Consider the following 24,020-nt stretch of genomic DNA (forward strand, 5'->3'; position numbering starts at 1 on the left):
TGAATATGCCGCCCCGCAAACCCGTGAATATGCCGCCCCGCAAACCCGTGAATATGCCGCCCCGCAAACCCGTGAATATGCCGCCCCTTAAACCCGTGAATATACCGCCCCGCAAACCTGCCAATATACCGCCCCGCAAACCTGTGAATATACCGCCCCGCAAACCTGTGAATATTCCGGCCCGCAAACCTGTGAATATTCCGCCCCGCAAACCTGTGAATATACCGCCCCCCAAACCTGTGAATATACCGCCCCGCAAACCTGTGAATATACCGCCCGGCAAACCTGTGAATATACCGCCCGGCAAACCTGTGAATATACCGCCCCGCAAACCTGTGAATATACCGCCCCGCAAACCTGTGAATATACCGCCCCGCAAACCTGTGAATATACCGCCCCGCAAACCTGTGAATATACCGCCCCGCAAACCTGTGAATATACCGCCCCGCAAACCTGTGAATATTCCGGCCCGCAAACCTGTGAATATTCCGCCCCGCAAACCTGTGAATATACCGCCCCGCAAACCTGTGAATATACCGCCCCGCAAACCCGTGAATATACCGCCCCGCAAACCCGTGAATATACCGCCCCGCAAACCCGTGAATATGCCGCCCCGCAAACCCGTGAATATACCGCCATGCAAACCTGCCAATATACCGCCACAGCCCCGCGAATATACCGCCTCGCAAACCCGTGAATATACCGCCCCGCAAACCTGCCAATATACCGCCCCGCAAACCTGTGAATATACCGCCCCGCAAACCTGTGAATATTCCGGCCCGCAAACCTGTGAATATTCCGGCCCGCAAACCTGTGAATATTCCGCCCCGCAAACCTGTGAATATACCGCCCCCCAAACCTGTGAATATACCGCCCGGCAAACCTGTGAATATACCGCCCCGCAAACCCGTGAATATACCGCCCGGCAAACCTGTGAATATACCGCCCGGCAAACCTGTGAATATACCGCCCGGCAAACCTGTGAATATACCGCCCCGCAAACCTGTGAATATACCGCCCCGCAAACCTGTGAATATACCGCCCCGCAAACCTGTGAATATACCGCCCCGCAAACCTGTGAATATACCGCCCCGCAAACCTGTGAATATACCGCCCCGCAAACCTGTGAATATACCGCCCCGCAAACCTGTGAATATACCGCCCCGCAAACCTGTGAATATACCGCCCCGCAAACCTGTGAATATACCGCCCCGCAAACCTGTGAATATACCGGCTGGAATGTTTGTTATTGTTTTGGTCAGTGATAGTGCACGTTGCCAATTTTCACTGTCCATTGCGCTCGTTCCTGTTGCGTCTCAAACTGGCGACCCCTGTGAGCCATGTCGAGTCTGAGGAGGCGGGTGGCGGGAGAAACTACGATCTTTGATATTTTGAATTCGATTGCAGTACATATTTCGACCACTAGTTGTCATTCTTACACACTGCACCTTTAAGTATTTTCGAATTCTAATATAACTTGAATTTTGCTAATATTTAAGAAAGAAATTCGAATTTAGCTTTTCAGCCATTTTGACAGCCCTACTTCACATTCTGCTCCTCTTAAAGGGACAGTTCATCCAAAAATGTAAATTCTACTATTTACTCCCTCATGTCATTCCAAACCTATAAGGTGTTTAAAACGCAAAGATGAATAAAAGTCTTATGGGTTTAGAATGACATAATGAAGAGTAAATGATGAAACGATGATCAGGTTTGGGTTGAAGTGTCCCTTTAAACAGCATGTCCAGTATGTTGTGTGTGTTATATCAGTGTGTTGATGATGTGCTGGTCCCGCAGGACGATGCTCACGCAGGAGGCCATCATCTCTGTGAAGGGTGTGAGTCTGAGTAGTTATCTGGAGGGACTCATGGCATCAACCATCTCCGCCAATGCAGGAAAGGTCAGAAAACCAAAACACGGGGCAACCTGTCACTCACATGAGATCAGCCAATAGCAAACCACAACCATACAATCAATTCCTCACAGACACAATCAAGTCCCGCCCACATGTCACTGGGATATACGGCACTATAGAGGAGAAAGTACCAGTGCAACTTCCCTTTAATGATGCGTTTAAATGGTGAAATGTCTTTAAATGAACCTGGATACATCAAGCGCCTCAAAGTCAGTAGTTCTTGTAGTTTTTCCTAGCTTTCGTCAGCTCTCGTCTGCTGTAGTGCTCGACTAATATTGATCATAAATAGATATTATATAATATTTGCTATAAAGTTGAAAATGAATTGCATGAAAAAAATAATTTGATCTTAAACCGATTTAAACCTTAGATCTTACCGACTTTTTGATTCTGTAATACTATTATTAATTTGTTAAAAACCCAACAGGGCAGGCAGAAATCCGATTAATATGTGTGCGCTGGGAATCATATTTTTAAAACAATAAAACAAGGTTATTAATTAGTACTAATAGAAAAGCAAATGCTATGATACTTATTTTTAATCCATTTAATCCATCATTAATGTATTTATTTGACAGAACTGTTAAACAGAGGCAGTGCACTAATGAAGATGGAGAATGTCAAAATAAAAGTCCCCTTTGCTGTCAAGATAAAAGTCACATTGGCCAAGCGGAAATTAAGAACGGCTAAATATTGACAGATTTGTGATGTTGTTTTCCTGTTTATTACAGTGATATATCTGTATAAAGTGCTCCAGAAATATAGCTGTCATAACCCAACTCAACTTTTATTTATAAACCATTAGAATGGAATAGAAGTGCTTTCCATAAATAGTAAATAACTCTAAAATACATAGAAACATAAAATTTCATCAAAACATGTCACTAAGAAAATCATAAAACCAATCACTCACAGTTCTCAGACATCATCAAACTCCAAAAGCTTGATCAAATAATGTGTGTGTGTGTGTGTGTGCAGGGTCATGTATCCTTCAAATGTGTGACCCTGGTCCACAAAACCAGTCAAATTATTGAAATATTTAAAAATCTGAATAAATAAGCTTTCCATTGATGTACGGTTTGTTAAGATAGGACAGTATTTGGCAGAGATACAACTATTGAAAATCTGCAATAAAAATAAATTTAAACATTGAAAAAAAATCGCTTTTAAAGTTGTGCATTTATGTCACTCACAAAAATAAATGTTTTATGTATTCATGGTAGGAAATTTACAAAATATCTTCATGGAACATGATCTTTACTAAATATCCTAATGATTTTTGGCATAAAAGAAAAATTGCTAATTTTGCCCCATACGATGTATTGTTGGCTATTGCCACAAATATACCCGTGCGACTCGTGACTGGGTTACTGGTCACATATAATCTATTATAGTATATATCTATATCTAAAAGATTTTACGGTCAACCCGACTTGTGAGTGTTTTTAAGATTGCATCATTGATTCTGTTATTTATTTCAGTGAAATATCCGTATAAAGTGCTCTAGAAATATAGCTTGACTTCAATGTTCAGTGGCTCAAGGATAGTACAGCGTCTCTGACGTGTGTGTGTGTGTGTGTGTGCAGGGTCGTGAGGCGATGGAGTGGGTGATCCGGAGACTGAACACTGAGATCGAGGAGCTGGCCATCACAGCGAGAGGAAGCTTGAGGACTCCTATGGCCGCCGCCGTCACTGAGAAGTGAGCGAGTCCAACTCTCCTGCGCTCCCGCGTATCCAGCGTCTACATTAGAGGCTAGCGGGACGTCGAGCTGGTGACGCACAACGAGACCACGAGTAGTTTTAATAAATCAGTATAACGGGACAGACCGATGTTCTCTGATGCTCCAGGAAACGTTTTCCACGTTGATCTCATCACAAAACGTGCCACGCATCGCTTCACCAGCACTGACACTCAAATCTTAGCAATATTAGGACTTAGCAATTTTACTATTATACTGTTAAAACAAGGAAGGGAACAAACTAACCCCGGACCATCAGACGTGAGCTTCAGAACGGGCCTCCTTAGAAAACAAACCAGCACTAAATGACATGTGAAACTACAGAGGATAGAATGACATCATCATCATGTGACTCGGCTCTGCTAATCATCTGTAGTGAACATGTGCTTTGAGTTTAATCAAACAGGAGGTGGATGGGATGTTGGATGAGGACTAAATAATGTGTGTGTGTGATGGGAAACATCAGAGGTGTGCCTTCAGGAGTGTGTGATTCCAGGAGGGGGAAATACATTCTATTTATTTATTTATATTTTGTAGATTTATGGAATTTCAACTCCAGCATCCGAACTGTACCAATATGCAGATGAATATCAGTCCATGCGTCAGCGATGCGTCGCTGAACGTGAAGAAACCATGACGAGTGTAGTTGTGTTTGTGGATGTGTGTGTTATTGCTTACGCACAGAAATCTTTGAGCCGCGCCATACAGAAAGTTGTTTTTGTTTCCTTCTCAATAGATATTGCATTTTTTTGTTGGGTTTTACTGGTATATTGTGAAGCACTAAAATAAAACATAACTGCATTTAAACAACTTATTTATATCGAATGTAAATATTTGTTTACAGGCATATTTAGTATTAAATATTGACAAAAGCAACTTGGTGGAAAAGCATTTAGCCTTTAGTTTGTGACGGTACTGAGGAAACGAGATGATCTCGCTCCAGCATCTTCAGAACAGCCAAAGCTGTTTACAGCTGTAGAAATAAACTAACATTCGTATAAACAAGGGCTTGTGTGTTTCTGTGAACCTTCAAAGAGGAACAGCAACTGTGTTTCACAGGAGACGCTGAAGAAGAACGACACTTCTGGGTATTTACAATTTAGAACAAAAGTTTTACAAAAAGAGAAAGGCATTTGATGGAGATTTGCGTGTAGAAGTAGTTCAGAAGTCTACAATCCACACCGCTTTCTGTTTCATATTTGAACTAAATTATTGAAATACGTTGGGGTTGATGGAAGAGAAACACTACAAATAAATAAGGCTAATTTTTTTAAAAAAAAGTGTATTATTAGATATTAAGGACATAACATACAACATTTAAAACTTTAACAAGACACCCAAAAAAGATAACAACTAAAAGGATTGGTTTACATTGGAAAAAAGAATATATATATGTACACACACATTAATTTAAATAAAAGTTAAAAAAATCAGTCAGTACTGAAAGATATAAATGTAATGCCATTACATCCTTATTTAGCCTTTGTTACGTCACAGAGAAAAGTCACGAAAAAAAATTATATATATATATGATATATTTAAAATAATATGTATATCTACATAATATATGTACATATTATTTGAAATACAAGTAAAGAAACCAAACAAAGTTAAATTAATTGTCCTTAAAAAAAGCCATAAAAAACGCCATGACATCCTTATTTAGCCTTTATTTTCACACAGAGGAAGGTAAAAAAATATATATATATAGCCTACATAATATTAATCTAAATACAAGTCAAGAAAACAAACAAACAAATAAATCAATAATTAGTACTTAAAGAATAGCCATAACTAAGACGCTAGTGCCCCCTTGCATCCTTATTCAGCCTGCATTACGTCACACATGCCGTTGCTACAGTAACATTAGTCGAGAGTTGTTACATTGTAGCCCTTCTTGTGTGTGACGCTCTTTCACGCCCCCTGCTGGCCGTCCGCGTTACAGTGGCACGTTTTCCCGGCATCGCTTGCGGGACCCTTGCGTCACATGACGGAGTCTCCAACAACCAATAGGATTCCAGTTTACTGTGCCTTCTATCCAATCAAAATCTGGTTATATTTAAAGGCATTTAAAAGTGGGTTATTTGAAATTAAACAGGCAAGACTCGCGGTCGCTGAGGAGATTCGCGTCGTCATCTCTAGTGATAAATATACTTTTTAAAGAGTTTTCTCAATATTAATTATCACACACGACTGATTTAGTCGATGGTAACGGGTTATTAAATCGCCGAGAAGGAAGTCATCGTGTTTCTGTGGTATTTGCGGAGGATTTGTCGTGAGGAAACGGCTAACGAAGGTAATAGCGTTATTAAGCGTCACAACGACGCAAAAATACTTTTGAATTGAATTTATCACGAACTGATTTATAACTTAAACGTTTTTATTTAAATCTGTATTTGGATGGAAACCGTTTGTATGTCATCTGAACGGTGACCATCGTGTGACGGTTTAATATCGACATTAATCCAGTAACGTTACACTTATTTTCTCTTCTGATGTGGATAAAATATGTATTTATGCAATTAATGTCGTCATTCAATCTCAGAATATGGAAACCGCTTCAAGAACCAAATCAAGCAAAGATCTGAAGATTCAACGACCTGAACATGAGAAGGTATTTTACAGGAACTGTATATGCCTATTATTATTATTATTATTATTATACGCCTCTGTATTTTTCTAAGAAAGTTAGGATATTGATAAGCAATCTTATCAAAGCACATAATGTGCAAAGATTATTTTCCATTAACGTTACCTGTAGTCTTTCACCTTTGAAAATGACAAAGTAATGGTATATCCTCTGTTTTGTCTTTGATTGCATTTATTATCTGTTATACTGTTAAATGCAAATTTTAAAAAGGAGCTTATTTTGTAATTACTAAATTAACCAAAGTCATTATTTAAGTGTTTTTTCCTGTGGACACGTGATTATATCCATCTGACATTTCAGGATTACAACTTTTAAATTTGTTTCAGAGAATCTCAAAAGTAACATTCACCTTTGAAAATGACAAACTAATCAGTTTTTGTCTTTGATTGCATTTATCATCTGTTTTACTGTTAAATGCAAAATTTAAAAAAGACCTATATATTTTTTTGTAATCTCAGGCATTATTTAATTCTTTTTAATATACAGGTGATTCTGTCCATCTGACCTTACAGGAGTGTGTTTTCAATGTTACGATTTTAAATGTTGTTACTAGTTTCAGAGTAACATTGCCATGATGTTTGAAGATTGATGCTTCTGTCACTGATGGAGTTTTGGTTCCTCACTGTCGCCTTTTTCACCTTTTCTTCTTTGTCTTGCTTATTTTGGGGACATTCAACAATATTATTGATCTCCTGCATTGACACCATTATATCAGAACTGAAACTGAGCTGGACGATGACATCAGTTTTCTCCAGAGCGCCTATATATAAATAAACTAAATTAATAACTTTCTTACAGCAAAAATGAACCATCGCTGAATTACTTAAGCTGGACTGTGACGCTATTTTCTTCTAGAAACAAACTTTGTTGCATTATTTTCCTGTTATCTCTGTAAATCTGTGTTGGTAAGAGCGCTGTATAAATAAAGCTGAGTTAACATTGGCATGTCTCTTGATGTTCTGCAGGGTTCTGGACCCAAAAGAGTTCCGGTGACCCAGAAGCCCATGTCGACCCCGCACACGCGTGTTCTCGGGCCGGCACACGGACCCCAGCGCATTCAGCGCCCTGCCAGTCAGCAGAAACCCACGGGAGTCTCGCTTCCGGGGAAAACCTCGTGTCCCGGAGACCAGAACGCCAATCCAGGTCCACTCAAGCCGGCTGCGCAACACAAGCCGAAGCCGGTTCCTGCAGCCGAGCCCAACAACGCTCCCGAACCCGGCAAACAGGACAAACCTCACCGTAAGCATTAATCACATCCTTACACAGGGCTCCAGACTAACTTTTCCACTGGTTGCACTGGTGCTACCAACTTTCTCAGTTGGTCGCACCAGGATATGATTTGGTCGCACCTTTTTTTTTCTTTGTTTTTTTTTGCTAAATGCCATGGGATTAATCAATGCATCCTGATGAATAGTGGTTTTAATGGACCAAGGCTAGCAAAGGCTTTCTGAGTTGCAGCAGAAATACCTGTAATATATTAATTATCATTGCCAAATTTCAGGATTTTCATGGATTTTGGACAGTAATTTTAAGCATTTTACATTCGAATCATATTCTATCTGTCTATTATCATCTTTCTATCTTTTAAAAATCATTAAACATTCAAATGTATGCATTACATCTTAAAAGATTAGAGTATTATAATAAACTGATACAGATTTTTCGTTATCAAAGTTTATAGTTGTAACAAAAAGCAGAAATCTCACACTCCTTACCTTCTGCATTTTATAATAATTTCCTTTTCCTCTGTCGAGCGATCATGAGAGTAATCGACATGAGAGTAATCGCTCGCCAGGGGAGAATATAACCGCTGAAAGACGTATGAGGAAGGGGCTCTGTTTCGTGAGACCATTTTTATCATTTTTATATGCCTTAATTCGTAATTGGCGCGTTTCACCATCATTGTGCAATGCGCGTGACGTCTGCGTTCGTCAATAAATAAACTGCACGTGTCCTGCGGAAGAACATTGTAGACGGAACTTCTCTCCGTTAATGTCTATGGCGAGTCACGCCGGCACTGGGCGACTCCGCAGCCGAGACGACCCCGGGATAAAATAGTCCGAATATAAACACTTATTATAGGCGTACCGTAGTGATTCAGAATAAGTCAAAACACGGTTTGGAAAATAGATTCATGATGAACTCGTTCATTTTGAACATAAGTTACGGACTGGAGCAGCTGATACAACGGCGTTCTGTTGCTCAACACTCGCACAAATGCGACCACATTACATTTTAACTCGCACATTCTCAAAAAATGGTCGCAGTCTGGAACCCTTATACAGGGATAGTTCACTTCTGTCAGTAATTACTCTCCCTCGTGTTCAAACCCCGTAAGACTTCATTTTTCGAACACAAATTAGGATATTTTTGATGAGATCTGAGAGCTGGATCACTCCTCCATGGGCTTAACTTAAGTTTATCAAGCGTCGAGAATACTTTTTGTGTGCAAAAACAAACATATTCTCGTCGCTTTATAAACTTAAGGCGAGACCCTACAGGTGATTAGGGTAAAAATGTTAACGTACAGATATCACCATCACACAAATCAGGCCAAGAATGATACATCAACAAATCCCTCTGAACAAACCTTCACAATATAGTTAGGAATAGGACTGTAAAGTTTGGTGTATGTATGCGCTACAGAAGTGGAAAATCGTCACTAGGAGTGTGAGGAAAAAACTCATTTTGAGAAAACGGCCTTTAAAGATTTTTATGGCAAAATTCCACTAATTTCTATTGAAAGCCATGAATTACAGACAAAATATGCTTTAGGTCCAAGTAAAATCAATGTATCGCACTGTTTAACATCCAAAACTCATCACTGCTTCATCACTGATCATAACATCCAAAACCACACATAAACCGTCCATCACACAAGTGAATATGGGACTCGCAACCACTTCAGGATCCCACAATTACAGATTTGTTTATTATATACTAAGTATATTATACAAAAACTGAAATGTGTTGTGTAATGTAAGTGTTGTGTAATGTAATTGTTTTGTATATATAGTGTGTAAAGTATAGTATATATGTGATGTATGTAAATAATGTCAGAGCGCGTCACGTGACGATTCTGAACGAATCACGTTGTCAGAAATTGTCATCAGCCAATGAGATTGCGCGTTTCGAGTTAAATCGCCCGTTTTACTTTCATGATTGGTTGCTGATGAACAGGAAATGACCATATTTGGAGAGAGCTAGAGCTGGTGTGTGTGATGACAGGGTGCAGACAGCGATCGCGGAGCAGCGGGATGATTTAGAACGCCAACTTTTGATGAATTTATGTGAAATCTACACGCAAACAGACAAAGTGTAGTAAAATAAAGACCTAAATGTGTATTTTGGACTTTTTTTCAGCACAAGTCTGAAAGAAGACATGTTATTGAAGACAAATAGCCCAAATTCTCAAAATTGCCCAGTGAAAAACAACGATGTTTTTGCCCGCCGTGTCTCGCCTTAAGGTTCATTTTACAGGTTTCATTGAACTAACCCTTTAATGTTGAGAACGTAATGACTCTTTCTGTTCTTTTCCAGAAACTACTCTCAATGGCACATCCAACAATGCAAAGTAAGTTATTTAATATTTCTTAAATTCCATGAATTCAGTCCCATTGTTCAGTTTTTCATATTTTTAAATAGGGCTGCACAATTAATCGAATTTCTAATTGCGATAACGATTACGGATGCCACGATTACGTAATCGTTCAAAGCCGCGATTACAAAAGAATATCCACTCTGCGTGTGTGTGTGTGTGTTTAGAGCATAATTATGTTATGAGAGGTGAATCACGGCTACTTCAGAAAACCCAGCACAATATGACACACCAGGCAGTGACGTAAGTGTACGCTGAAATAAAGTCTTTCACCTCAGAAAAACGGACTTTACTGTCCTGTCAGCCGTTATACTGTGCTCGTAGCGCGCACTCTTCAATTGCACGCGCAAATGCGGCGGCGCGCGCTGTGTATCGCTTCACTGTATAAAGTGCAAAAGAAACTACGAGCATGCAACGTCGTTACAATGTAAATTAGTAAGTCACGAAATAAAGTAAAATACCAATAAATCACGTGTTCGCTGAGAAGGATTTGCATGCAGGTGTGATTTTCATTCTATTCACCAGGAGCTGTTTCATTAACAGTTCTTGTTAGTATTGTGTATTTACCATGGGAAGTGTCGTTTCCATAACCCCAAAAATGCCGCTTTATTTTCACTTTGTGTTATTTTTTATATTTTTAAATGACTGTGGTGGCTCATATCAACATTGTATTAACAAAAACTAGTTTGGGACTGCTATTTAATTGCTTTAGCATAGCCCTAATGTTTTTCTAGTCTTTACTATGAGTCATTCTTACAATTGATGTGCATGTTAAGTAAAGGGGGACAGTACTTGTGTGTGTTAACAATTTTTTTGTAAACATGTATTATAATATGCCTATATGTATTCAATGTAAATTGTGATAATCGTAATTAATAATCGCAATTACAATTTCAAGTAAATAATCTGCAATTATGATTTTTGTCACGATCGTGCAGCTCTATTTTTAGAGCTGATTTGTTTATACTAGTTGCTGAATAGTTAAGTCCAGGATGACTTTAAAGTCCCCCTGTTGTCAGTCATTTTGGTGATCAAAGATGACTTTTAAGAGATAAAACTGACTTAAATCTTCATGCCTTAAAGGGTAAGTTCGTTGTTTTACAAGTAAAGCCCTGTTTTAAGATCGTTTCTGATGAAATAGAACGGTTAAGATTCGGTTTTTGTGTTAGCACCCCCCCACCTATACAATGGTTTCATAGGGGCACTGTAACAATCATTCATATAAATGCATTAAACTTTAGTTTACCAAGACGTGAAACTCATCGAGTGGTCTGGGGTGTTCAATGATATGCTCACGCAAAAATTGCTGCAAAAGATGCTTCCCAACAGGTTTTATCATAGTTTTTGTCCAACTCTATTGACTTGTATTGGATGTTCTGTGAGGTACGGTATTACTCCGGAAATGGGGTTGTTTGTATTCTTTCTGTAGTTATGCAGTCGCGGTATCGTAGGCTACGCTATCCAAACATTGGCAAAGGTGGATCATCGCCACCAACTGGCCTGGAGTGTCTATTATTCAAGCTCTCGACGGAAGAATGTCCGGTTTTGAGGCGTTTGGAAAATAGGTCCACACTTTTACAACGAATGGTAAAACACCTGTTGGAAAGCATCTTTGGCAGCGATTTTTGTGTGAGCATATCAGTGAACACCCCAGACCACTCGGTGAGTTTCACGTCTTTGTAAACTAAAGTTTAATGCGTTTATATGAATGATTGTTCCAGTGCCCCTATGAAACCATTGTGTGGGGGGGGTGCTAACTCAAAAACCTAAAATTCTTGGGACAGCAGCATGTGTCCAAATTTTAATCTCAACCATTCGATTTCATCAGAAACGATCTTAAAACAGGTTTTTACTTGTAAAACGCCAAACTTACCCTTTAAAATATCTTGAATGTAACTCGACACCCGTGCCTCATTTAGTATGCGCGGTTCTATGAATATGCAAATGAGCCCGCCTCCACTCACTCACTCAGAGATCCACTGGTTGACGATCACACGTTGATCTGATTGGTTACAAGGTAGTTTGTGACGTCAGAAACACCAGCGATTTCAAACCGTGTTTTTGAGACTGTCTTTGGTTCATTGCAGTTTTAAGGAGAAAATACTCAGCAATGCTGTCGACTTATGAACTTACACATGATTTGTCTTAAAGCAGATTAAATACACCACATAGACACATAAACAACATTAAAAACTTTAATATTAGATAGATATTGTTTAAGATAGGCATGTTTACTTATAACGAGTATTATAAACTTATTTTTACTCTCCTCAGGGCCATTTTGATCTGTATTCTTGATGACATTTGGACTTGCTGTTTTTGTGTTAATGAGGAACGGTCATGGCAGCGTCTGTGTTTTGCCTGTTCTATAGGAAAGCATGGAGTTTGGAGAATTTCGACATTGGCCGCGCTCTGGGCAAAGGCAAGTTTGGGAGTGTGTATCTGGCCAGGGAACGCCAGACCAAGTTTATCCTGGCACTGAAGGTGCTGTTTAAGAAGCAGCTGGAGAAGGCCGGCGTCGAGCACCAGCTCCGGCGGGAGGTGGAGATCCAGTCCCATCTCAGGTCAGTGTGGCTGTTTTAGTAGCGCTGTGACGGTATCAGTGTTTTACCACCGCGGTGGTGATGTACAGCCTGGGTCTACCAGAGTTCATTTGTACAGAGAGTCTGGCCACTCTCCATTGACAAGCGTTAACTTTTGAAGGCAGATACTCTGCTGAAGTTTAAAACTATTGGATCTGCCATAACCAATCACTAACGTTTGGTTGTGACGCACGACTAGCGCACAACCTCAACATCAGAGTTCTCGGCCACTCCCTCTGTTCGCTGATTGGACCGGTTAAAAATTGACTGGTGAAAACCTGCGAATATACCACAGCCCCGCGAATATGCCGCCCCGCAAACCCGCGAATATGCCGCCCCGAATATGCCGCCCCGCAAACCCGTGAATATGCCGCCCCGCAAACCCGTGAATATGCCGCCCCGCAAACCCGTGAATATGCCGCCCCGCAAACCCGTGAATATGCCGCCCCGCAAACCCGTGAATATGCCGCCCCGCAAACCCGTGAATATGCCGCCCCGCAAACTCGCGAATATGCCGCCCCGAATATGCCGCCCCGCAAACCCGTGAATATACCGCCATGCAAACCTGCCAATATACCGCCACAGCCCCGCGAATATACCGCCTCGCAAACCTGTGAATATTCCGGCCCGCAAACCTGTGAATATTCCGGCCCGCAAACCTGTGAATATTCCGGCCCGCAAACCTGTGAATATTCCGCCCCGCAAACCTGTGAATATACCGCCCCGCAAACCCGTGAATATACCGCCCCGCAAACCCGTGAATATACCGCCCCGCAAACCCGTGAATATGCCGCCCCGCAAACCCGTGAATATACCGCCATGCAAACCTGCCAATATACCGCCACAGCCCCGCGAATATACCGCCTCGCAAACCCGTGAATATACCGCCCCGCAAACCTGCCAATATACCGCCCCGCAAACCTGCGAATATTCCGGCCCGCAAACCTGTGAATATTCCGGCCCGCAAACCTGTGAATATTCCGCCCCGCAAACCTGTGAATATACCGCCCCGCAAACCCGTGAATATACCGCCCGGCAAACCTGTGAATATACCGCCCGGCAAACCTGTGAATATACCGCCCGGCAAACCTGTGAATATACCGCCCCGCAAACCTGTGAATATACCGCCCCGCAAACCTGTGAATATACCGCCCCGCAAACCTGTGAATATACCGCCCCGCAAACCTGTGAATATACCGCCCCGCAAACCTGTGAATATTCCGCCCCGCAAACCTGTGAATATACCGCCCCGCAAACCCGTGAATATACCGCCCCGCAAACCCGTGAATATACCGCCCCGCAAACCCGTGAATATACCGCCCCGCAAACCTGTGAATATACCGCCACAGCCCCGCGAATATTCCGCCCCGCAAACCTGTGAATATACCGCCCCGCAAACCTGTGAATATTCCGGCCCGCAAACCTGTGAATATACCGCCCCGCAAACCTGTGAATATTCCGGCCCGCAAACCTGTGAATATACCGCCACAGCCCCGCGAATATTCCGCCCCGCAAACCTGTGAATATACCGCCCCGCAAACCTGTGAATATACCGCCCCGCAAACCTGTGAATATACCGCCCCGCAAACCTGTGAATATACCGCCCCGCAAACCTGTGAATATTCCGGCCCGCAAACCTGTGAATATTCCGCCCCGCAAACCTGTGAATATACCGCCCCCGCAAACCTGTGAATATACCGCCCCGCAAACCCGTGAATATACCGCCCGGCAAACCTGTGAATATACCGCCCCGCAAACCTGTGAATATACCGCCCCGCAAACCTGTGAATATACCGCCCCGCAAACCTGTGAATATACCGCCCCGCAAACCTGTGAATATACCGCCACAGCCCCGCGAATATACCGCCCCGCAAACCCGTGAATATACCGCCCCGCAAACCTGTGAATATACCGCCCCGCAAACCTGCCAATATACCGCCCGGCAAACCTGTGAATATACCGCCCGGCAAACCTGTGAATATACCGCCCCGCAAACCTGCGAATATTCCGCCCCGCAAACCTGTGAATATACCGCCCCGCAAACCTGTGAATATTCCGCCCCGCAAACCTGTGAATATGCCGCCCCGCAAACCTGCGAATATTCCGCCCCGCAAACCTGTGAATATTCCGCCCCGCAAACCTGTGAATATTCCGCCCCGCAAACCTGTGAATATTCCGCCCCGCAAACCTGTGAATATTCCGCCCCGCAAACCTGTGAATATTCCGCCCCGCAAACCTGTGAATATTCCGCCCCGCAAACCTGTGAATATTCCGCCCCGCAAACCTGTGAATATTCCGCCCCGCAAACCTGTGAATATACCGCCCCGCAAACCTGTGAATATTCCGCCCCGCAAACCTGTGAATATTCCGCCCCGCAAACCTGTGAATATACCGCCCCGCAAACCTGTGAATATTCCGCCCCGCAAACCTGTGAATATACCGCCCCGCAAACCTGTGAATATTCCGCCCCGCAAACCTGCCAATATACCGCCCCGCAAACCCGTGAATATACTGCCCCGCAAACCTGCCAATATACCGCCCCGCAAACCCGCCAATATACCGCCCCGCAAACCCGCCAATATACCGCCCCGCAAACCCGCCAATATACCGCCCCGCAAACCCGCCAATATACCGCCCCGCAAACCCGCCAATATACCGCCCCGCAAACCCGCCAATATACCGCCCCGCAAACCCGCCAATATACCGCCCCGCAAACCCGCCAATATACCGCCCCGCAAACCCGCGAATATACCGCCCCGCAAACCCGCCAATATACCGCCCCGCAAACCCCGTGAATATACCGCCGCAGCCCCGCGAATATACCGCCCCGCGAATATACCGCCCCGCAAACCCGCGAATATACCGCCCCGCAAACCCGTGAATATGCCGCCCCGCAAACCCATGAGTATGCCGCCATGCAAACCTGCCAATATACCGCCCCGCAAACCCGTGAATATACCGACTCGCAAACCCGTGAATATACCGCCCCGCAAACCCGCCAATATACCGCCTCGCAAACCCGCCAATATGCCGCCCCGCAAACCCGCCAATATGCCGCCCCGCCAACCTGTGAATACACCGCCCCGCAAACCTGTGAATATACCGCCCCGCAAACCTGTGAATATACCGCCCCGCAAACCCCGTGAATATACCGCCCCGCAAACCTGTGAATATACCGCCCCGCAAACCTGTGAATATACCGCCCCGCAAACCTGCCAATATGCCGCCATGCAAACCTGGCAATATACCTCCCCGCAAACCCGTGAATATGCCGCCCCGCAAACCCGTGAATATGCCGCCCCGCAAACCCGTGAATATGCCGCCCCGCAAACCCGTGAATATGCCGCCCCGCAAACCCGTGAATATGCCGCCCCGCAAACCCGTGAATATGCCGCCCCGCAAACCCGTGAATATGCCGCCATGCAAACCTGCCAATATACCGCCCCGCAAACCTGTGAATATACCGCCCCGCAAACCCCGTGAATATACCGCCCCGCAAACCTGTGAATATACCGCCGCAGCCCCGCGAATATACCGCCCCGCAAACCTGTGAATATACCGCCCCGCAAACCCGCGAATATACCGCCCCGCAAACCTGTGAATATGCCGCCATGCAAACCTGCCAATATGCCGCCCCGCAAACCCGTGAATATGCCGCCCCGCAAACCCGTGAATATGCCGCCATGCAAACCTGCCAATATACCGCCCCGCAAACCCGCGAATATACCGCCCCGCAAACCCGCGAATATACCCCCCGCAAACCTGCCAATATACCGCCCCGCAAACCCGTGAATATGCCGCCCCGCAAACCCGCGAATATACCGCCCCGCAAACCTGTGAATATACCGCCCCGCAAACCCGCGAATATACCGCCCCGCAAACCTGTGAATATACCGCCCCGCAAACCCGCGAATATACCGCCCCGCAAACCTGCGAATATACCGCCCCGCTAACCTGCGAATATACCGCCCCGCAAACCTGCGAATATACCGCCCCGCGAATATACAGAATATACAATATATGACGGAGCCATTCAGTGTGTGATTTTGAACTGTGCGCTTCCAAACCCTGGGAAAAAAAATCTATGTAAAAAAATAAACTGCTTTATCTCCTCCCCTGCGTCTTTAATATTCAACCTTGCGATATATTTAAAGTTTCATGAGAGCAGTGTACCAGGTTTGTTTCTTCAGTTGTTTTAGGGTCACCAAGTGTGTGAGCAAGTTAGCTTGTTAGCAAGTTAGCTTGAATCTCAAAGACGCGTTATCCATCAAACAAAGATCCTGGGAGATTTGTGAACTTCAGCGTTGAGACTCACGCATTAGGAAAGTAAGATCTGTCTGTTGTGAAGTGAACTGACTCTTGTGTTCTCCTCTTCTTTCAGACATCCCAATATCCTGCGCCTCTACGGTTATTTCCACGACACGGCACGCGTTTACCTCATCCTAGAGTTCGCTCCTAAAGGAGAGCTGTACGGAGAGCTGCAGCGCTGCGGGACCTTCAATGACCAGCGAAGTGCCACTGTAAGAAAGTGTTTCGGTCATGCATTAAAGGTGCAGTGTGGGAGTTTTAGCGGCATCTAGTGGTGAGGTTGTGAATTGCACCCAACAAAAGTTACGGCGGCCGACAGGAAGCGATGCCGCCGTGTAATACAGCAGAGTAGCCAGTTAAGCAATGAGGTTTCTTTACAAAGATAAATTAAGAAATTGTATTCATTTATTCAATAACTGTTTTTGTGAATATTATTGCTACTTGTTCATGATTGTGTCAGTGTTTTATTCGCTGACTTTAGCTCGCGTCCTTGAAGCGTAACGAAATGCGCTCTGTAGTAGTTTGTCCGTTTAGGGCCACTGTAGAAACATGTCACACAAAATGGCTATTTCAATGTATAGGGACCCGCAGTTTGTGTAGATACAGGGTGAATTTAAATGTCTGAAATATTTCTGGTCACATTATCACTAAAATTTCTCCAGGCCGATGGACCCAATGTCCGTCAAATAACCAGTGAAGCATTGAATCGCGAGTGATTCCGATTTTATTACATAAACAGTGATTGATAATGTATTTCTGGTAGCGCTGTTGAGACTCGCGCTGCCTGTCTCTGTGAGATTTTATAGTGAGAAATCAAAACAAATGAGCATAACAGCACACATAAACTCACAGAAGAAACATACTGAGGTAAAAATCTGAAATGTTGGGGCTTTATTTATAACGCATGATATAGTTAAATAACATGGAGGTATTTTGTTGAATATTCTCACAATTGCAAATGTTGCATTGATTTTTAGATCAATAAACAAGTGATTATTATTAAATTACTTGGGTTAAATATTACATGTACGCATGTAATTTGTATTTCCATCACAGGTTTGGTCACAAATTTCACTCAAAGTGGCATTAAAAAGTCTTAAATTTAACTTGTTTATATATGTAGACACCCTGTAGATAGAAATGGCTCATTTTAAGGTAATAAAAAAATGTTTTTTGAACATAGTTATGTATATGATATTGCATTTCTGTCAACAGATCCTCCTAAATATTACACAATGCACCTTTAAACATGAGCAAAGACTTTTGAAGTCAATAATGTGTGTGTATTGTGTGTTTGCAGTATATAATGGAGCTTGCAGATGCTCTGAGCTACTGCCACTCGAAGAACGTGATCCACAGAGACATTAAACCGGAGAACCTGTTGCTGGGAGCCAACGGAGAGCTGAAGATCGCAGACTTCGGCTGGTCGGTCCACACGCCCTCCTCCAGGTGACTCCTGCGTACCTGAGCAGCGGATCGGCACGCGCGGGATTCGCGGATTAACTGCTAAATTTAACCATCATAGACTTAGTTTATAATTTGGACATGTTTTGTCTTGCCTGTTTACACAATCAAACAATTCTAAACGGGGAGGAAGAGGCGAAACCGCGTTATCTGTGCGTTCAGACACACACTGTGTTTCAGACAGCGCTAGAACTCCGAATTGATTCCTCTTTCGACCATCCTGCCCTTGAACGGACACAAACACGAAATTATGTGTAAATGCCCATCTCGGCAAGTATTCTCTCGTTTATGTCATAAGTGAACCGATGTCAAAGAAACCGGATGTTTTTCCAGTCCGTGCATCCGGTCTTAAAGTGACGGCAGCCTAATATTCCTGCTGTTGTCAGTGTCATTAATGTTAATAAAACAACAGAATACATCTTTAACAAAGATAAAACCATTTAATTTCTAAAGTGAACATAGTGTTTTACACTTGGGCTTAATTATATAATTTTTGTAACTAAATACTACTGTTAGACTTTGTAAACTTGTTATTCAGTATTCATCTCTGCTTGTAATTTGTTTATTTGTTCTTATTTTATTACTGACTGTTCACTTGTTTTTAATAATGTTTGAACTTTATCAGTTAGGCTAGTAGTTTTTGATGTAGTATCGAAGAACTTCAAGTGAGCTTTAATATTTAATAAATGAAAAGCAAAGTAATGTCATGGACAAAAGACAGAGAAACTCACCCGCTGCTCTCGGCTGAATAACTTTTGTAGCTTTAATAATAATCAGTATATACTTCATTCATACAGTGAAAACTAAGCAGTGTTTTATTTTTACATTTGATTACATTAGGTTTATTCAACAGAAACTGAATAGTTTATTAGGTTATGTAAACCTAATGTGTAAACGTGGTTTACACGGATTTTACATTTATGCGACAGTTAAAAACTGTAAAACACAAACTCACAGAAGAAACATACTGAGGTAAAACTCAAAATGTTGAGATTTATTATTAAAAATTATATAGTTAACTAACATAACACGACTAGGGAGCTGTTCTACTGAATATTATAACGATTGCAAATGTTACACTGAGTTTGTTTAATAAACAAGTAGCTTAGTTTAATATGTAGTCACTTACAATTTAGAAGCAATATTGACTGTTTTTGTTCTATTTCACAGACGAAAATAGTAACGAGAAAAGCAACACTCGGTGTGGTGTTTTGAATGATTCAGCATTTCGAACGAATCGTTTTAATGAATGATTCATTTAAGACGGTCACTTGCCGCCACCTATGGGTGGTTTAGTTCAATGTTTAAAAGTATCATTGATTTTATTTTTGTACATTTGTTTAAACATCAATCTCATAAAATTATTTATTAGTTGCATTTTGCAGTGTAAATTATTTAATTTGATTAACAGCCCTTATTAAAACTGAATTTAATCAAATGTAAGAATTTGACATGAAATAACGCATATATTTAGTAAGGTTTAAAAAAAAGAGTCCTTTTATAAAGGTAAATAACACCCTGGGGTAAATACACAAATATATGCAGATTTAAGTATGTAAAAGCTGATGAGAATATTGCTTCAGAATAAATTATATTTATTTATGAAAGCTGGCATTTAAAAGTTTATATTACAAAGAGTAGAAAGATAATTGTCATTACATGTATTTTAAAAACAAGTGTAAGTAGCCTACAAATAAATAGTTTTTAACATTTAATATTAGATTAATGTACCAACTGGGGTTCCTTATGGTTTACAGCATTAGTTGAGAGGAAATTTCTTCAAAGAAAAAAAAAAAATCTATGTACGGTGTAACTGATAGGCACCAACTTAGATATCGAATCAAATTGTCAATTTTTTTATATTTATTTTTTTACTTGAAGCAAAATGTTTCTTGTCAGAATGCACCTGAATGCTTCATTTACATGTTAAAATCATAATTGTCTCATGAGAGCCGATGCCTGTTTTAGAGTCTGAATTACTATGCAAAAATACATACTTTGTAAAAAAAACTGTTCAGTACATTTTATTTTACTTTATACACTTTTTTTGAAGTGCGAGTTAACAGGTTAAGTCCGGTTTAGCTGTGCTTTTGTTTTATCAAAGGTAAATGTGTAGTTTGTGTGCTGGTTTATGAAACTGTAGTTAATTGGTCGGTTTATCATGCGTGTGTTACAGGAGGTCCACGCTGTGCGGAACGCTAGACTATCTCCCTCCAGAGATGATCGAAGGCAAAACGCACGATGAGAAGGTTGATCTGTGGAGTCTGGGAGTGCTCTGCTATGAGTTTCTGGTTGGCCGGCCACCTTTCGAAACCAAGAGCCATGAAGAGACGTACCGTAAGATTTCTAGAGTAAGTGAAATGCTTAAGCTTTACCTGAAGGCCATCCTCTACCCTGTAGTTCTGGTGATCTGTGCAAAGGCATGTTGTACTCCTTGTAATGCACACTATTGAGAATATTGAGCTGAAACTTGACTTTACAAAATTAAATCGCAATATTTGTCTATCGCATATGAGATATTTTCCCAAAATCGCACAGAATTTTCTATGAATATCTGAGCATGCAATATATCAAAAGAAAGAACGGACCAAAATTGATGCCCCTCTTGATTGAAATAACATATTTTTTTATTTCCATCAAGATTTTGGTCCAGATCTTGTATTGTCTCCAGCACATCCCAAAAACTTTCACTAAATTTAAGGTCTGTTCTGTGTGAAATTATTCTTTATCCTCCCAACCTCTGTCACAATTTGAGCCTGATAAATCTTGACATTGTCATCCTGGAATAAGGCCATGATGCGTCGTCTTCCTACATGGTGGTTTAAGAAATGAAAAACGCCATTAATTAGGGTTAGAAGAACTGTTGCTACAAAAGATCCAAACATCAACTCTTAAAGGGGTTAGTTCATCCAAAAATTTCATAATTTCAAGAATTATCCCATCAGTTAATGAATACCCTGGTTCTTCCAAGCTTTATAACGGGAGTGAATTGTACCTGAGATTTTGAAGTGCGTCCATACGACTTCAGGGGGTTAATAAAGCCCTTCTGAAGCGATGCCGTGTGTGTAAAATTAAAATATCTGTAATTATTACTTGATTACTATAGCTTCCGGTTCTGTCCGTGATCATGACAGAATCGAGTTCTGGCGCATGACGTAGGACTTGAGCGTAAGCTTAGGAGATTAGACACCTCTCGCGGTTCAAACAACAAACTCAAGCTCCTCCCACATTTCGCTTGAAAAATTCTCGTTTTAGACTTCTATTTCGTGACCAGCGTTTTTAGTTTTATCCGCGCTTCCGCGTTTGTCAATACGTCATGCGTCGGGTCAGAGGTCACTTCCGCCGGAACTAGACCCCCCATGCGGTCGTTACTGGAAGCCAGTGATTATAGTTTATGAAGTTATAAATATGAATATTTTTCTTACACAAACACATGGCTTCACTTCAGAAGGCCTTTATTAATCCCCCGGAGCCGTATGGATTACTGTTATGATGGATGCACTCTTTTTTTTTTTTTTTTTTTTTTTTTTTTTTTTGGGCTTCAAAATCTCAGGCTCCATTTATAATGCTTGGAAGAGCCAGGATATTTTTTAATTTAACTCTTGAGTTTGGCTGAAAGTATAGTTATATACACAGGATGGGTTGAGGGCGAGTAAATCATGCGATAATTCTCATTTTTGGGTGAAATATCCCTTTAAATATTTGCCTATTTAAATCCAAAATGACTTCTCTTTTGGCTGGCAGTGTATCTTCCTATAAGCTTTCACTCATTTTCTTCCAGTCTTGATTCATTCATCCTCAAACCACGTCCCTTTCTCCTCAGGTTGAGTTCACATATCCAGCTCATGCAAGTGAGGGCAGCAGAGACCTGATCAATAGACTGCTAAAGCATAACCCAATGCACAGACTCCCCATCCAGGGAGTAATGGCTCACCCTTGGGTTGTGGAGAACTCCACCAAAAAGCCAACCACTCGCACAGCCACCGATGACTGAAGACTTGCTGGTATCGCTGGTATCACTCTTCAGATGTGAATTTTGGACCCAAACAGACTTTGCCACTAAATTTGTCTTGATTTGTCTCTCTCTTTGTCAAACTTTGTTGCTTTTTGTGTTGTATTCACATGCTACAATTTACATGTATTTGTAAATATGTAATTAAGACACATTGTAAAATTTTACCCATTACTTGAAATAATAAATGTGTTTTTTTATTTTATAAATATAATAACTTGCAAGGATCTCAATATAGAACTTTTAATGTGTTTCTGTGTTTGGGAATAAATTGCTTTTTAAGCTAAAACTTTGAGTGGCTTAACTTAAAAAGGTCTGTTTATTTAATACTTGTATATGATATACTGGCGTTTATTGCTCTCAGATATTGCTATGTTTTTGGTTAGGCCTAAATCTCAAACTTTTATGGCTATATCTAGGGTAAATGCTGACATATGATCCAGTTTAATCCAAAACTGCTGTCTGAGAACCAGTCTATGGTGAGAACAGAAGGATTGAGAAAGGGAAAAAATATGCACGCGCCCCTGTCTAATTGGCGCCTTTTTATATTCAATCTTCGCGCCTTGATGTGACGGTTAAAGTTTGTACATTTTCAACACGAAGGCGCGATTTTAATTAAGGGGATTTTTTTTCTCCCAGCGAATAACTACTAGAATTTCCACGATTGATTTATTTTAGTGTGTTTATTTTGTTTTAAAACCCTAAACACTTTAACGGAATGGAAAACCTCATTCAAGACATTCGGTCAATCGTGCGTTTCAAGTCATACGGGTCTGGAACGTAAATAAGGGTGAGTAAATGAAGACAGGATTATTTCCTTTTTTAGTTTGTCACAGTCTTAAACAAAATATTATTTTAATATGTGGCAAATGTTACCTTTTATCACTGTTAAATGCTCAGTTTACCGCTCTTGTCCATTGGTAACACCTAAATTCAGCTCAATGTTCAGGTGTTTAAAACGGGGTCTCGCTTTGTATTTGTCTGGTCATGAGTTAGAGTATGTAAGGCCTGTTCTTGCAATGTGCTGTGTAATGTTGCGTTTAGACTGTATGAACACCAGGTGGCGCTCTCTCTCTCAGTTTTTCGGGACGTGTTCAGTAATGAGAAAATGGCTCCTCTGGTTGAACTCTAATTCCCACAATCCAACACGACCGATGTTTGTCAAAATTCTCTGCAAGCGTTCATAGAAACAGTATGGTTTAGAAATTCTCTTTTGACATTCTCCTTACAATATGACGGTGTAATGCATTATTACTTTGTGGAGACATAAAACCCAAACTTAAATATTTTGGGTAGCCTATAATCTTCCCTGTTGGAATGTCTTCATTTTGTTGTATTTTTTTTCTATAGACTGTTTTTCACTGTTTTCCTTTCAGTCTTGCTTTGTTCAGACGCGCAAACCACGTGAATGCACACATCTCAGTGTTTTTCTATTTAAATTATTATGAATTTAGCTTCAGTCACTGAGAAACAGTCCAGATGTTTGTGTGCTCACAGGTTTACCTGATGAATCCGAGCCGCAAGCAGAAATCTGTCGTGTTTTTCTGTGCGAGTTCACTTCATTCTGTCATTGGCTGTTGCGCATTCTGAAATGCGAATAACAAGTTGCATTTATCGTTTGCATTTAATTTTTTAAAACATACACTGTCTATATGAAGAATTAAATAAATCAAATAAATCTCTATAGGACAAAATGTAGGCTAATTCATTTATTAGCTGGAGTCTAATTTTTTTAGTTTCATAGGCTAATGC

At 41.5% G+C, this 24,020-nt stretch overlaps 1 protein-coding gene and 1 long non-coding RNA gene across 2 annotated transcripts; both read left to right on the plus strand.

The window, feature by feature from the left end:
* Positions 1-1,779: 1,779 nt before the first annotated feature.
* On the plus strand, positions 1,780-4,659 carry LOC143756871 (uncharacterized). The gene is made up of 2 exons (XR_013210344.1): positions 1,780-1,900; positions 3,502-4,659. It is a non-coding gene; the product is annotated as an uncharacterized LOC143756871 (long non-coding RNA).
* A 1,081-nt stretch (positions 4,660-5,740) lies between these two features.
* LOC143756867 (aurora kinase C-like) lies at positions 5,741-22,557 on the plus strand. Its single transcript, XM_077247693.1, has 9 exons — positions 5,741-5,950; positions 6,200-6,268; positions 7,270-7,543; positions 9,845-9,878; positions 12,275-12,466; positions 16,866-17,004; positions 18,093-18,241; positions 20,433-20,607; positions 22,080-22,557. The coding sequence occupies exons 2-9, from the start codon at positions 6,203-6,205 to the stop codon at positions 22,248-22,250; spliced, it is 1,200 nt and encodes a 399-aa protein (XP_077103808.1). The 5' UTR covers positions 5,741-5,950; positions 6,200-6,202; the 3' UTR covers positions 22,251-22,557.
* Positions 22,558-24,020: the final 1,463 nt, after the last annotated feature.

This window comes from Siphateles boraxobius, unplaced genomic scaffold (genome assembly GCF_051911475.1).
Source record: "Siphateles boraxobius isolate OS27281-9 unplaced genomic scaffold, OSU_SipBor_1 109, whole genome shotgun sequence".
In the NCBI taxonomy this organism is placed as follows: domain Eukaryota; kingdom Metazoa; phylum Chordata; class Actinopteri; order Cypriniformes; family Leuciscidae; genus Siphateles; species Siphateles boraxobius.

Coding starts and splice junctions, on each gene's coding strand:
- LOC143756867 (XM_077247693.1), top strand. CDS start 6,203: ATGGAAACCGCTTCAAGAACCAAATCAAGCAAAGATCTGAAGATTCAA. Junction 6,269..7,269: donor AACGACCTGAACATGAGAAG/GTATTTTACAGG, acceptor GATGTTCTGCAG/GGTTCTGGACCCAAAAGAGT. Junction 17,005..18,092: donor ATGACCAGCGAAGTGCCACT/GTAAGAAAGTGT, acceptor GTGTGTTTGCAG/TATATAATGGAGCTTGCAGA.